We start from the raw sequence: 15,582 nt of genomic DNA, 5'->3' as shown, positions 1-15,582 counted from the left end.
TAATTGGGGGTGAAATATTGTCTTCGATAAGATTTCAACTTTAACAAATTGTATTTTTCCTGCAGGCCGGCACTTACAACATGCTCTTCCTATCTTACCTAGTTCGATATGTACAATACAGTATGTATGTAAGCCACATGAAAATATTAATTTACATTTATATGAGGCCTGCAAAATGTATTTCAAGACAATTAAGTATATTATATAATAAAAATCGAAACCTTTATTCATTTTCCTTTTACAATCATGCATTACGGACAGCAGGCTGGAATTGTACCTGCAATTCTAACCTACTAGCCTGTCCATAAAAGGCGACTTAATGTAGAATCATATCTGTTCTCTTCCTGAATATATTTTATCTTCACAACATTTCCTTGACGTCATCGCCTCACTTTAGGTCTTCTGTTGAGCACTCGCTCCTGTGTGGAAGTCAGGAAGGTTTGCCTATTGTCAGTATAATGTGACCGGATTGGTTGTGGTGTCCGGTGTCTATGGCGGTATGCGTGTACTGTGTGATAACACTATAAAATAGACAAGAGTTGACACGATTGCAAAGAGACGGCAGGAATATACAACAGCTTCCCGAATCATACATATATCCATGTTTAAAATGGCTCAGTATGCAATGTGTATTTATGACATTTTGTCATCGGTAGACATGTTGTTGCAAATGCCTATCATACAGTGAGTATATGTCTTATTCTGAAGCTGATGTATTACACAGTTGTCAAATCTATGTCGTTCTACCTTCAGCACTTAACACCCTTGTCACAATGGTCGAGTTGCGAATGGCTCTGACATTTAACTACAAGCCACTACCTCTGGGTTGATTTTACCAAAACGGTTAAAGTGAACAGTCGGGCAAGGATGGCTAAAGTCGGTAAAAATGGTGTGAATGTATCCAGTATAATTTCTTATGAAATGGAAAAATAAAAATCTCTCGTCAAAATCTGTCTGCGTACGAAGAAATTAATTTAAAGTATAGGAATCCTAATACGTCCTCCCGGCTGACTATGTCCGTGGTTACATTTACACGCAGCCTCGCTTTCAATGCCTTCAACTTTTCTTTACTTTAATGGTCAAAACTGGGAAACTAAGCAGAACTTGACCGTCGTATTTATATGTGAGAACTTTTGGAAGGCCAATGAACGCATTTAGACTGGTTTTCTTTGCCCGACTATTCACTTTAAAATATTCTGACATTCTATCACCAGCTTCCGCCTTTTTTAATTCGATAGCCAATGCAAGTGGTTAAAGTATCTGACATTTGTCCACTGGCCTCCCTCTCTGACCTGTAATGCTCAAATAGTTACTGATATTTGACATTCTGTCACTTTCTTCTCGGTTATGCATCACAATGCATACTTTTGACACGTTAATACTAGTCATCCAAGTCCGGATCATGGCCCAATATCAATCCAATTGAACAGGTACTAGGTACTAGATACTGTCGATAGTGTTCCTCTATAGCCTTGTCTGAAGCTACTAAAAGGTCGTAAACTTTTTAAAAGAGCAACGAATGATATATAATGGCGGTTCAATGACTGGTAGATCATCATGTTGTTGTTGCATCCACATACCATGACTAATTAGACATTTCCCCCGATATCAAGCCTTTCTAATTTGTTGTCAAACATGTTTGTATTTTGTTAACGTTAATTAATTGACATGCGTCAAGGTGATTTGTCATTGTCTGATAAACAATGCTTATCATAGTGTTGGTTGATGAGGTTTTGATGTTGTTTTGTTTTTATTTTTCATGCAATCAATACCGTGACGGTCGGTGACTTTCTAATCATTAAAATCTATGCCTGCTTTGTTTCATCTTTACATGACGATTTTGGAACATATTGGGTCTTTGGTTCGTAATCCTGCTGTCAATATATAATGTAAATGTGCTTATTTTAGCGATAGTTATGTTAAACTCTAATTGATATCGTGCTAATACATATGTTTTCCTGTACATGTAGATTTAGTATTTAAACTCGTCTGACTGAGTATAAAATGTCCACACGGGTAAAAAAATAAACATTTCCAACCTTTCAGTGCTGTTTTTTTCTAAATTTCACTTAAACTGATTGCATGACAACCGGACTCATTCAACAATAGCTGTGATTAAACTATCGATACTGTGTCTGCTTAGCACATAACTTAAGCGTATCAAACCTGGACACCGTTTTCCCGAATCAATTCAATTCTTTTCTTTTGCAAACGCGTATTATATAACCTGTTTTTGAGATATATCAATATTTTTTTCTCTTTGCTGTATAACCTAACCAGAAGGGAAACCATTTACACTAGCGTAAACGCAGATTAGAGGTTATCGACCAAGAATATACACACCGAAACACTGACTTTCACAAGTAGTGTGAATGCGCATCCGATTAGACCTATTGTACCTCTAATGGTTAATCTTCAATGAAATAAACGTATGAATTCAATGTAAATCCTAAATTATATATCAGGATATGAAATATTCTATGTTTTGTGTACTCTCTGAACTTGACACCATTTCCCGTCAAAGTAAAGGTAACTGTTCCAGGATTCCATCCATTGATCGGCTGTTACAAAAATCGTATTACGTTAAAAATAAAAACAGAAACTATTACTTAAATAGACAACAATAAACTCAACAATGTACTGCAAACGCACTTGGGACAATAAAAATTAGCGAAATTCAGTGGTCTAATGCCAGAAAATATTTTACAGTATTTAGTGGTGTACATGAATTAGCGCTTCAAATACAGTATGGGAAGAGATAAAAGTAAAATTGCCGTTAAAACAAGTAGATTTACAGTCATAGTCACAGTTATCACAGATTTATACCATTGTCGTTAAAGAAAAATAATATATATATATAAAATACACTAAGTTGAAAAGTATGCATGAATTCTATTTTACGTTGCCTTACCACAATAATATATATAAAATAAAATGACTGAAGGCAAGGCCTTAAAGGGCGCAGCCAGATGTTTCAGTAACCATTAATTATACAATGTAAAAAAAGTTCAATTTATGGAAATATCGGAGCCAAATTTTCTGTTTATTTTTATTCATATATTCACACTCTGTCCTTGTCACAAAACCCCCATTTGAGAAGGAAATCCACAGCTCAATTCGATTTGCGCTCTTCTAAGAGAGAAGTCTTCTCAGAAGATTTCAAGCCTATAGACTGTAAGCTTATGCTAACAGGCAATATTTTTACACTTTGGTTGAAATTTGTTTTCCAAAAGGATACATGTTAGACGACCACCATTCTTTTTCTTTTGATTGCTTTTAATTTTTGTGGAATTTTATAATTTCTGTAAATTGTAATATAGATAACTCATCCTAGTACCCAGATGATGATGCACTTTTTATCAAAATAGTATTTAAGAAATTAAAGTAGTGTTGATAAGCTTTAGACCACTTGATATATATATATATATATATATATATAGTGTGTGGATATATTTACATTTCTAGATAAAGTCCGTAACAGGGAAGGGATGAAACAACATTTCATTCAACGTTTACTGTATCTCAGAACTTAAAAGTTCCCTTAAAGATGCTCCACCGCCGACAGAGCATGAATGATACTTATAATTTGAACTAGAATTGGTGTTTTCTTATATAAACGTATGTCACAAACTATGACATAAAATAACTTCTTTTGCGTTTGGTGGATGCACAATCGATACTTCATTCCATATAGAGCATAGTGCTCAATCTTTTCATTGTGGATAATGATGTTAAGTAAGTAAAACAAATTTACTGAAGAAAAATACTTATTTGTCTTCTATTGTTTTTGATAGAGAAAACATACTATCCGTCAGCGGTAAAGGATCTGTAATGGATTTTTGTCTTAAATCGGATTAACCGAAGATAAAAACAAAACTAGTTAAGTTAGAAATGAAAAGTTTTATTGGAAAAAAAAGAAGAAAACAAAACCACATGGATGAGATACAAACGAAAGATGTACAATTGGATTCTGTTGTCTTGAGTGGGGCTGACCCATCACAAAAAAGAAGATACCTTTGCCTACCATAGACATGAGTCAGTAGTGATCAAACTTAATGGTCCAACACGACTGTGAATGTTTACTAGAGTACGCAAAGATACTGAAAACGTTGGATACCATTCAATAGTATAATAGTGACGAAAATTACAACACACAAATCACAACAAAAGTATACGAAATCAAAATCCAAAATCAAATCCCATCATCATGGCTAGCAGCATGTCATTGTTCATCATGGCATTGTTGTTCATCATGGCATTGTTGTTCATCATGTTGTTATTGGTCGGGAGGGCGTTGTTTGGTATTTTGTTGGGAGTCATTACCACTCCATTGTCGTTGTTATTGTAGTTGTAGTCGTTGAAAAGCCAGTCGAAAATGTCATACGGTCTTGGCTGAGGTAGTAGCGAAGACAGGCCGGCAGGTGTTGGCTGGTCAGTGGGTCCTGTCATTGGTATCATAAGGCCTCCGGCCCCTCCTTGTTGGGCTGGTCTGGAGGTATCTTGTCCTTGAAAGAAAAAAAAGAAAGTAAGTAAGTTCCACATTTTTAAAAACAAATTACTGATAAAACTGTCAACAACTTTACACAAAATTTAAATAAACTATATGTATTATATGCATGATTATATTTATAATATAAAACAAGCACACTGCAAGCCTTCTTCCTCAAATGCAAAGGCATCTCGTTCAACAAATTTAAGTCACGCAAAAGGTACGGTTCATTAGATGGTACTGATATTTTTATATCAAGTTCATTTGCGATGCAACAATGTTAAGAATGCTAGGTTGATAAAATATGTAGATAACATTTATCTTACAATACAATAGGTATCCCACATAAAAATAATCAAGTAATTAGTTAATGGAATGTCATGGTAACAGCTATGGTAATTACGGGGCGTATCATCTTTTCGTAACAGAAGGAACACTGACCCTGTCCTCAAGGTAATGGTAGAAATAGCAGGCGTCAAGCTAATTATTTACTGTGATTTACAGTAATTGTCTAAAATAATATCCTGTTAGTATAACGACGAAAAAAATAGTGATGAATTGTTTGGGAAATATGGTTTAAGACAGTTAAGTAATTGCCATGCAAGTACACGAGTAAATACACAACAATAAAAATCTAATGAGGATATAGCATTATGTACAAGTCAAAAATCAACTGAAACTAATTCTCTAAAGTCTAAACCAATTGCAAAACTCATCATTCTGATGTTCTTGTTAACAAGGTGTTATGTATATCCCCATTTTAACAATAACATAGTTTGCATCAATATCACCACCGATAGCATATTCACGAAGATTGATGGGTGATCTGCTTGATTAAAGTAAAAAAAAAAGTTTTTTGCCGTAAATCCAACATTTTTTATAACATTCTGAAATTGAGAACAATAATTACAACGGTATTTTTATTATATGTATATTTAATAAATTGATTTTTTATTTATCAAATAATTGGGATAGTGGTAATTTTATAAAATTTATGTAAAACGGAAGGGCTAAACACCGATAAAATTGATTCAATTCATTGTGTTATCATAAGTAATTGGGAGTACCTTTGAAATCAATCTTAATATCATCTAACCATATACCTTACCTTCAACCAAAGAGAGTGCCACAAGGGCGAGAACACACAGACTTCGAATCATGGCGGCGACGTGATGCGGTCGAATGTCCAGGTAGGTATGCTGGTGGTTTAGCGTGAAACTCTGTCTTAAACACACCTCATCAGCTCATCCGTTAATTGGACAGGTAGCCGTCAAGCATGGTCTACTTTCCGTAGAGACAAACATAAGTACCACAGCATGGCATCATTGTCGGTATCAAAATTCCACAGTGACAACAGCTTTGATTCATTCCCTTCTTGGTCATTTATATTATTATGTTAAAGAGAGTAATATCAGGCACTATAGTTAAGTGCGCATGTCAAGCCGTGGATTAATTCAAAGATATAATAGAAATGTTTGTTTCACTAATGAATGGTGACTATGATAAATTATAGTTCATTCTTGTTTATTTGTTTATGTTTACGATTGATTATTTATTGTTTTATATAATTTAGCTTTGATGTATTCGATATTTTATACTTAATGTTTAACCCTATCCCATAACGACATCTCGTCACACCTCGTAAATCATCGCCGACATCAAAGGCTGGTCTACTTGAAGCTGACACCGAGGTATATGACAGTTTGGCCGTACCAAACTGGACAGCCATTGACCCGAATAGGCTGGATGCATCATTCATGTATCCTTAAATGCGGCCTATTAGCAAGCAATAGTTATGTTTAAAGTTAGAACTCCATGTGCATGTGGTTGTCAAGGCACGTAGCGTTGTTGTAATTTGTAAAATATATCTTAAAATTATATGTGCCGTATTTTTCATTCTCAGGAATCAAGATGAGCTTTTGATATGTAATTCATCACCAAAATTTACCAACATTTTGGGAATTGCAGAACTTTCAATGCATAAGTCTTAATTTTTACAAGTACAAATAAGAGATGATAAATCATTTTTTCATCATTTATAGTGAAATGAAATGAGTACACAGTCAGACTATGAAGCCGAAATGTCGTCTTCAATTTCATTTCATATTTTCAAAGTTTTATTAGTAATTGTAAAGTGATTTTGCAGGTATGTTTCATCTAAACATACATAAGGCATAAAAAACCAAGAATTTTACAGTACATAACTACTGTGTTGTAAGGCCATTTGAATGATCTTAGAGCTTAAATCATCAAGCCTTATGGTTTTCAATGGAAAAAACCATGCCAAAATATTTACCAAGTTGCGGCACATATAACTTTAAAAGTATATACAATAAGACCATCAAACGGTGTATCTGTCAACTATATCGTATTCATAACGACTGTATATTGTAATTTGGTAACAGTTTAATGCTTTATGGACTTTTTTGAACCAACTAACCGGTGAACGACTTGTGGGTTTGAAACATTGTTGTTATCGAAACATACATAGGCATTCTGATGTCAATTCTCTGTAATATGTTTTTAATTTGCAATTTGAGTTGTGGATTGATTCCGATATTTTCAATCGAATCTCAAATATTTAAAAAATGTGTCCCATAAAATGGTGTAAGTAGAAAAGAGAAAAAAAAATGATTAAAATAATCCTTCGCATTTCATGAACATTGCGTTACTTAGCCACTGGCGGGGTTTATGTATGTAGTTGTACCATTAACTTTTAAGATGATTTATATGTTGATTAGTGTGAGGCAGGTGTACAACGTTTCCAGGATTCGTGCGATGATGAACAGCGACATTAAAGTAGAGGTCAGTTATTTATGCTATAATATAACAGGTATGAGTAATATTTCTTCGCTTCTCGAAAACAAACGTGGTGTTTTATCTAATATAGTCACGTCATAGATGACGAAAAATTAAATACACCTTGTACGGACATGTTACTAACATATATGGAACATTCTGTGTCACATTGACGACACAAATATCATCAAATACTGTTTGATTCAGTGACACAGGAAATCAATCTAAAATAGGTTTGTTCAATGATCTATTTACATATTTGCAATAATATTATGTATTATAGCATATAAGTGTAGACGACACAGCGCATACAAACCGGTGAGTTTAGATATTCGCTGTTTACAAAGTGATAAAATCGTAAAAGTCCTTTTGTTAGGGTACTAATGTTTCGTTTGTCGAGATATTAATTACAAACATTCATAGTTCGTATTTTATTGATATAACGAAAATTAATTCGTTCTTGCGTCAGTTTTCAAGTAAACACTCGCACGGCGACATATAGAAATGAGCCTTGATGTATGATCTTCATAGACTCGCTAAAAATTAAGAGAATTGTCCGCTAATTAAATATGTTCAACCGCTGACAAATAATGTTTTTCTCTATCAAAGACTGGAGCAGACGAACTAGTATTTTCTTCTGTTACAAAAGTTGCTTTTTAACAACATCGTTGAAAAGTTTGAGCTTCTAATTTTACTTCAAGATAAAATTGCGTCCCGAACAAATTCCGTGGCACTATATCAACTTTATTTATTTTACATCGATTGAGAAACAAGTTATACAACTTACATGAATCAAAGTCGATGATCAGAATGTAAGCGCGCGAGTGGTCATAGTGTGGGAGGAAACCGGAGTGCCCGGAGAAAACCCACGTGATAGGGCAGGTGACCCGTGACCTTTTCACGTCCGTGCCGGGGGTCGAACTCCGGCCGGCTAGGTGAAAGGCGAGCGGCTTTACCACTACACCACCCGATCACCGTGCACTATGCCCTATATGAAATGAAGTAGTGATTGCGCATGCACCAAATAGGGATTGGATTTCGTTTTTATGTTAACCATGCTTGTATGGAGCAATTCCTCTAAGAATATATTATATGGGGCGCGTTAGCGCCCCATATTGAATATATTCTTAGAGGAATTGCTCCATACAAGCATGGTTAACATAAAAACGAAATCCAATCCCTATATTTACACTCACACGACTTTTTATTTATATTTTATGCAATAAAATCGTCATTTGAAAGTGACGTAATTATTCAATAAAAGTCGGTCAAAAGTGGGAGGAGCTTACTCAATTGAACAGCGAATGATGACGCTTCACGTGAGGTAGAATTGTTCATCCGCGACGACAAAAAATTTCAATATTTTAGTGTAAAATAAAAATGACAAACAAAGTAAATTTCAGAGATAATTTTATTTAATCAGATCAGAACTTTAAATATATATTCAATTTTGCTAAAAGTTAATATATAGCGTAATAACATAAAGAATTTGTACACGGCCACATGTGTGGACTCGGTGACCGTTATTGTGCAGCGAGGCGAAGCTGACGCACGCTTACACACTTTAGTTTGCCGAAGTTGGCAAAACACCGATTTTCAAGTAGCTCAATGTGTTTGAGATGACGTCTGACTTGACGATATTACGTCCTTCGGAGCCATGTGATTATATAATCTACGCTTAGATCCATATCGCCATCGATAGATGAAACAAATTCACTTGTGTTCGATGGATACAATGTATTTGTGGTGACGCGGAACTGTCAACACGTGGATTATTAGCGGTGCATGTTTTATAATACACATAATTAAATACTCAAAGAACAAAGACAAGAGGATATGTTTATAACTGACCTCTATCAGAGGGTCTCACACCAGTCCACCCCAAAGGCTCGATCGTAGGACGAACATAGGCACAGAGGTAATGTTTACATTTGACACCCATCATTTTTTAACAAAAATGAAAGCACGTCGCCCCGGTCGGGATATTTTTTCCGTTTCTTTATACAATATTGTTAATTTAAAAATTGTTTGAATCATATATAAATATAAAACATGTATATATTGTTTACATTTTTCCAAAATTCTATGAAAAACAACAATATACACGTAATGATGCGTCAAAATGTAAACAAAGCCATGTGTTTCTTTTTTAAAAAAGTAGTCCTTTTACGTTGCACAGAACATTTCCTTACGCAAGTTCAAAGTTCAATGTTACCATGCAGTTATGGTAAACAAAATCGGCTAGTATTAGCGTATAGTGACCAAGCCTAGCAAGTGTAAATATAAGTAAATGAATTATTTTATATTATTGCTTGTATTAGTCAAAATGTTAGTTAAATACACAATCAAACACCAATTGTTGTTCAAATGATGAGTATCGTTTATGCTCTGTCGACAGTGGAACATCTTTAACTATTTGAAAATATGACTGTAAATGTGAACTAAATATGGACAAGAATATTTTAAACTATGTAAGTCATACTGTACTAATTTACTTTAGAACGATTGACATTGTATTGAAAAAAATACAAAGCTGTTGCTAAATACGGTTTGAACGGAACGACTGTCGGGCCTCACAGTGCTTGTTTTTGTAATCACTTATTTCTACGTAATTCCTTAATAACAAATCTGCTAAAATTGTTATCAGATCCATTATTACTTCTGTAAGAAAATGGTCTCTAATAATTCAAATATTTGTGATTAAATTTTGATTTTCTCAAAACTGCCAGGCCTTATTTTAAATTACGCAGTTACCGTATAAAGATACATGTATAAAATTGTATATTAAAATTATTATTCAAATTGTCATAGATACACATTAATTTTCAAACGATGTCCAATATTCTGAATATTCATGCGTTTGAGAGACTGAATCGCATCATTACCCACTGACGTTGTGAACCATCTGACCTTGAACTATGACCTGTTTCCCTGATGAAGATGATTAACACCTAAGGACATCATGATTATACATAAACTTACTTTTAATGGTTTTGTTGTTGCGATATTTGTATTTATTCGGTGTTCTGTTGCTAAGATGGAGCGCTATTGAGATGTATAATGATGGAGACTTTTGGGGGTCATCATTCTGTGAGGTCAAGTTAAGGGTCAACATACGACTGAGATCAAAATGTGACCGTTTGATGACCGAGAGATTATTATCGTCTCTAACACTGACCATCCAATAAACAAAAATTCTAATAATGTACCTTTTCTAAAAAGTATGTAAATGTTACGTGATTTTAAACACAATCTTTACTATGAAAAGATTTTGATAGAAAACTTACATCGTAAACTTGTTGGAATGTGTGTCTTTATTTGATTGAACTTGACATGTTGTGATTATGTGATTTTGTTACATGGTGACCTTGTGTATGACTTATTTGCTGGTGATTGTTAATATTCAACTTTTTCTGAACTATTTCGTGTGTGTGTGTGTGTTTAACATAATGTACAGCTTTTTTATTTTTGTGTTCAAGCGTTACAATTTAAATTTGCTTCTTTAGAGTTATATAATTAGTTTGAATACTGTATTAGGTTAAAGTTCCTGGGTAGTTTATTTTCGCTAGGCCTCTATTGGCGTTTTCACTGAAATCCACGAATCCGATGAAATATTCAGAAATTCATTTACGTACCTAAGAAACATACTTCAAAAACTTGCTGGAATCAATGAACCCCGAACCTCAGACAATACACTGGTATAGGAAACTGCGAAATGTAAACAGCGGTATTTTGATTTTGCGAAAACTTTGTTGAATGGTCAGATGAGTTAAAAAATCTTTATTGCAAATTGAAATCATGATTTAATTTGGAGAGTAAACGCACTGCTGACACCCATTATGAAATATCTAGGTCAAATCCAGGTCATGTTTAGTGTGATATGCCTTGGGAGGTGACAACCTTATATGGTCAGTGGCGTTGATTAATGGCTGTAAAGTCAGGTAGCAAAAGGAATGTCGGCAGAAATAAAATGTGTATTATTTTGTGTAAAACCATGATTCGAAATATTCTGTACCTTTCCTTAGCACTACTTTATCCTTGCTCAACTGCGGCTTTTTATTTTAACTCAACATGCAATACTGCCTATTTCTGTATCTGAGCATTTACATCAATGTGCATGCATACCTTTTCTGTTATGAATGAATCAACAGATATGGTGTTGACGATATGATTAGCCAACCAAAATAAATGTTTAATCATGATTGAACTACTTGATCTATTGAACAAGACAAATGTGTTAAGTATGTATAAAGGAATAAGAGAACTAGACATTCTGGTAGACTAAGCGACAATGCCAAATAAATCTGCCAAACGGTGTCTATTGAGATGCAATTTACAACTTCACTGAAAACTTAGTATCCACAATGAGAATGAAATATAATTTAATGTGTCCTATCGTAGTTTATTTTTTTCTTAATTGAATCCTAGTTTTATTTAAATGGAACCCTTAAGAAGAGGTAGTTTTCCTTTTTTCCTAACTGAATGTGTATACGAACATACAGTTTATAATAAGGTTAAGAGTTAACAATAGAGCAATATTTCAGAAACGGAGCCAGGCACACAGAGAGCCGACTTGCATGCTACGTTGATTTAGGAGAACTTAAATCGCTACCTACACCTTAGGGATTACTAATACGTGGGCAACTCATCTTTTAAGTCAAATTATAAGTAGGACAGTCTAAAGTATCGGATTACACGATACTGAGACATACCCTGTTGTATCCATGGTGTTGGCAAACAGTTTATTGTTTTTTTCGCTACCTGGATTCCCACGCGCTCGCGGACTGAGACATGTAAGTTTTGTATGATGGTCATATATATCGCATACCTACATGTTTGTACGACAAGGGTAACTTCCCTTTGTATAGCTCTCTTTGTAAGGAGATATTTAGTTGCAGTGACGAGATAAAGTTGCAATGCCAGCATGGCGGATGGTTCTTTGCGAACCCATCCCTCCCACCCTTTATATTATCTGTAAATTTTTACATAATAGTATTACTATTGTTTGTGTGGACTTTGTTTACACTTTTAGGGAATTTATTATCATAAATACTTAATTCTGTGATTGTTTTTGTTGATTTGATTTTGATTACCAAAGTTATTGGGAAAAATTGTTTATTTCTGTAATTAAAATTAGAACGCTATTAATTGATCTTATACATTAGTATGTTCAATGTACATCTTTAAAACACGTTAATGAACACACGCAGCCAATCTTACAAAATGTTTCATAGACCATTTTTGAAACTGATATCTATTTTCTATTGTTTGTATCTCAAAACTTCCATTTGTTATGTCAGCTTTAAAAATATATGGCCATGTCATTTATGTTATACCACCATTTGATCTCGGTCGCACTGCAGTTTTAGTCTTCATAACTAACCCATAGAATCACTGACACGGTCTTAGATGAAAAAGCATTTGCACGTTGCTATATAGTGTCTATATGTGATCAATAGATCCATTGGATATGTCCCAGTGATAGGTTGTTGTGATATTCGTAGGGTTAGGATTGTGGAAGTAACAAAACTGTATCATCAGTGAATGTTTTCGTTTAAGTATTCCTTATTTGTTGCAAAAATAACTCCTTATATTTCTATTTCATCCAGAATAACCTCTGTATTAGAAAAAAAACTGAACAAAGGATGTCAGGGTCTTCCTTATATGATAAAAAGATTAATATCACATTATTTATTGTAAAGCTTGACTTAGATTCTTATGACCAAGATCAATTCAGCACTTCAGACTTTCACATACCGCAACACATTGCACACATAGGAGGCCGTCCTAAATGACCCTGCCTCCTCCTGTCTCCTAATAAGACGTTGATTTAATGAACCAAAACAAACCAAATCCTTCGTCCAGCTTGACGTTGACCAGTTTGATATTAACAAGTAGTCAGGAAGCAATCGAATAATAAACACCTATCTACAGCATTGTTTGACAACGATATCAAGACTATGATTTGCTTTTGGATATTTTGTTGAAGTATTGAAAATTAAACTGTATTTCCCATAGTCTATAGTCGTTCATTCAGTGGTGTTCACTGCTGTTGATTAACAAAGTGATATCTTTTATGTATTTTTGTATGTGTTCACTGTTATTTAGCTTTAATTTCTTATTTCGATTTGTTAAAGACATACAAATGTCAGTAATGTATTTTTTCTTTATTTTTGGAATTAAAAACTGAAGGTTGAAGATTTTGAGAAACTTTAAAGAATTTCTTATATCCAGTATTTTTTTATATTTTTTAAAATTTCGATGAAGACGCAGCTACGAGCTTGAAGCTTGAAAAAGTTGGTTTTGTCATCTAATAATAAAAATGAAACATGATATCGGTTATAGTTTGGAGAACCCACAACGGTATCTTTTTGAGTGTATTTGATAATTTAAAAAATATGTATTTGTTTCATCTTTGAATGGAAAAATAGGTTTTAATATACTAAATGAAAAATAATAATCAATTTAATTGTATTTTCAAGCTATTTTTATATTGATATTTTGTATTTTTAAGCTACTACTGTTTATTTCAGACTCTTTTGTAAACACGACAATGTTTATCGGGGTTGTCTCTCTTGCCCTCTTACTTTACGTTATAATATCTACATTGTTACTTGGTGAAAGAAAGACAACTCATCTTCGAAGTCGTGATATGTGATTTGTTGATATGTATTAAAATATATTTGTGCCACATTGAAGTCCCTTTTGTTGATGATAGACTTATAAGTACAATTAATTACAAATCTTAGAGTAAATAAATGTTAATGAAAACGAAATTATTTTTTAATAAATAACATTTTTCCATCAACTTCCCACTTTTTTCATCAATTGTTTGATCTTTGATTGTTTTAAATAATGTGTTATATTATAAAATCATACCTGAATTGGTGAAACAGGCATTATTGATGAAGCATAGAGCATTTAAGGTAGCTCCATACCTTTAGGAAAACCATGTCATTTTTTTCTAACGGGTCTTATTTTCTTGCTTTTTACATGCAGATTTCACACTACTTTTTGAGATATTTGAGCTTAAAATATACCATCCGTAAAAATATGGTTTTTTTTTTTGTAATATTATGGTGAATGTAGTCTCAATTCTGTTGTTTTTGTCCGTAATTTCTGACGATAGAACAATATACAAAACTATTGTATTTTTTTACAAATGCTAAATGATTTTCGTTATTTCCGAGGACCGTTTCTATACGTAATTATAATGTTTTGCCATATTTTCGCCCCTAAAAAATCGATGAATAGACGTAAAAGGAAAAATATCCAAGTGGAATGTCCTAGCGTATCGGAAACTATTCTGGAATTCAAAACAACTTCGGCAGCTTCCGGTTTCACGTCATATGAACTGGCACTGTTTTCAAAAATATGGACCTACTAATTGTTAGATAAACATGATTCTATTCTACCTGCACTAATTTAACACGTTCTCATTTATATCTATAATACATGGTTTTGAGTTTGGGTTATAATTTGCTGCATCTATTTTGGAAATCATTATTTAAGTAGTACATAAAGAACTTCCAATTAAAGTATACTCTGGATGTGGATATGTATTCATCACGATGCACCGTTATCCAGTCATTTTGGTTGCTTTTCACTAGCAAAAAAAAGAAAATAAGATATCTCTATCATTCATTAATTTATAATTATTATTATTATCAAAAAATAACCATATAGTTCTATCACATAAAGCTATGATTTTAAATGAATCAGATTTAAAATAAGATAAATCATTTTGGTTAAAAGATAAAGGTTACTCGATATGGTAGACTTGCTGATTACAGTAAACACATTAGTGGTTTTTTAACAAGAATTGAGGAAACTGTATTTTAATCATCATGGACTTAAACACAATTATAGAAGGGATTCAACTCTCGTTTATAGCAAAATAGAAATAAGTTATGATTTATATTCTTTAGAAGCGAAAAGTCGTTGTTTACTGAACGTAAGTGAATGAAGACCAGTTGTCAAAGTAAGTAAGGTTTGCAGTGTTGATATTTGTGAACTTCACACTTTCCCATACTTCAGTACTTTTAAATACTGGTATATGACGGATATTGATATTTCGGGACGTGATATTTACAAAAAAAAAACAGAAGTTATTTTTATTTTATTTTTTATATATTTTGAAAAAGCAATGTGTAATGGAGATATATTTCAGCAGTTAACATATTTTGGCACTTTTCGTACCTGACACATTTTACTAAAAGAAATGGCTGGAGGGAATGTGGATATATGTGCAAATACGGAGTTTTCGAGATCCTAAAACGGCGTGCGCTGAGTGC

The 15,582-nt window shown here is 33.4% G+C and overlaps 1 protein-coding gene across 1 annotated transcript; it reads right to left on the bottom strand.

Moving 5' to 3' along the window:
• Window positions 1-3,885: 3,885 nt before the first annotated feature.
• LOC138310076 (uncharacterized) lies at window positions 3,886-5,776 on the bottom strand. The gene is made up of 2 exons (XM_069251221.1): window positions 5,598-5,776; window positions 3,886-4,505 (listed from the first exon to the last, which is right to left on the bottom strand). The coding sequence occupies exons 1-2, from the start codon at window positions 5,647-5,649 to the stop codon at window positions 4,180-4,182; spliced, it is 378 nt and encodes a 125-aa protein (XP_069107322.1). The 5' UTR covers window positions 5,650-5,776; the 3' UTR covers window positions 3,886-4,179.
• Between the last annotated feature and the right edge of the window lie 9,806 nt (window positions 5,777-15,582).

Source organism: Argopecten irradians, chromosome 1, assembly GCF_041381155.1.
Source record: "Argopecten irradians isolate NY chromosome 1, Ai_NY, whole genome shotgun sequence".
NCBI lineage: Eukaryota > Metazoa > Mollusca > Bivalvia > Pectinida > Pectinidae > Argopecten > Argopecten irradians.
The sequence above is the reverse complement of the archived record's forward strand: the minus strand, read 5'-3'. Positions and strand labels throughout refer to the sequence as shown.

Excerpts from the sequence above, each read along its gene's own strand:
- LOC138310076 (XM_069251221.1), bottom strand. The coding sequence starts at position 5,649 with ATGATTCGAAGTCTGTGTGTTCTCGCCCTTGTGGCACTCTCTTTGGTT. Across the intron at positions 4,506-5,597 it reads GGCACTCTCTTTGGTTGAAG|GACAAGATACCTCCAGACCA; the intron begins GTAAGGTATATG and ends TTTTCTTTCAAG.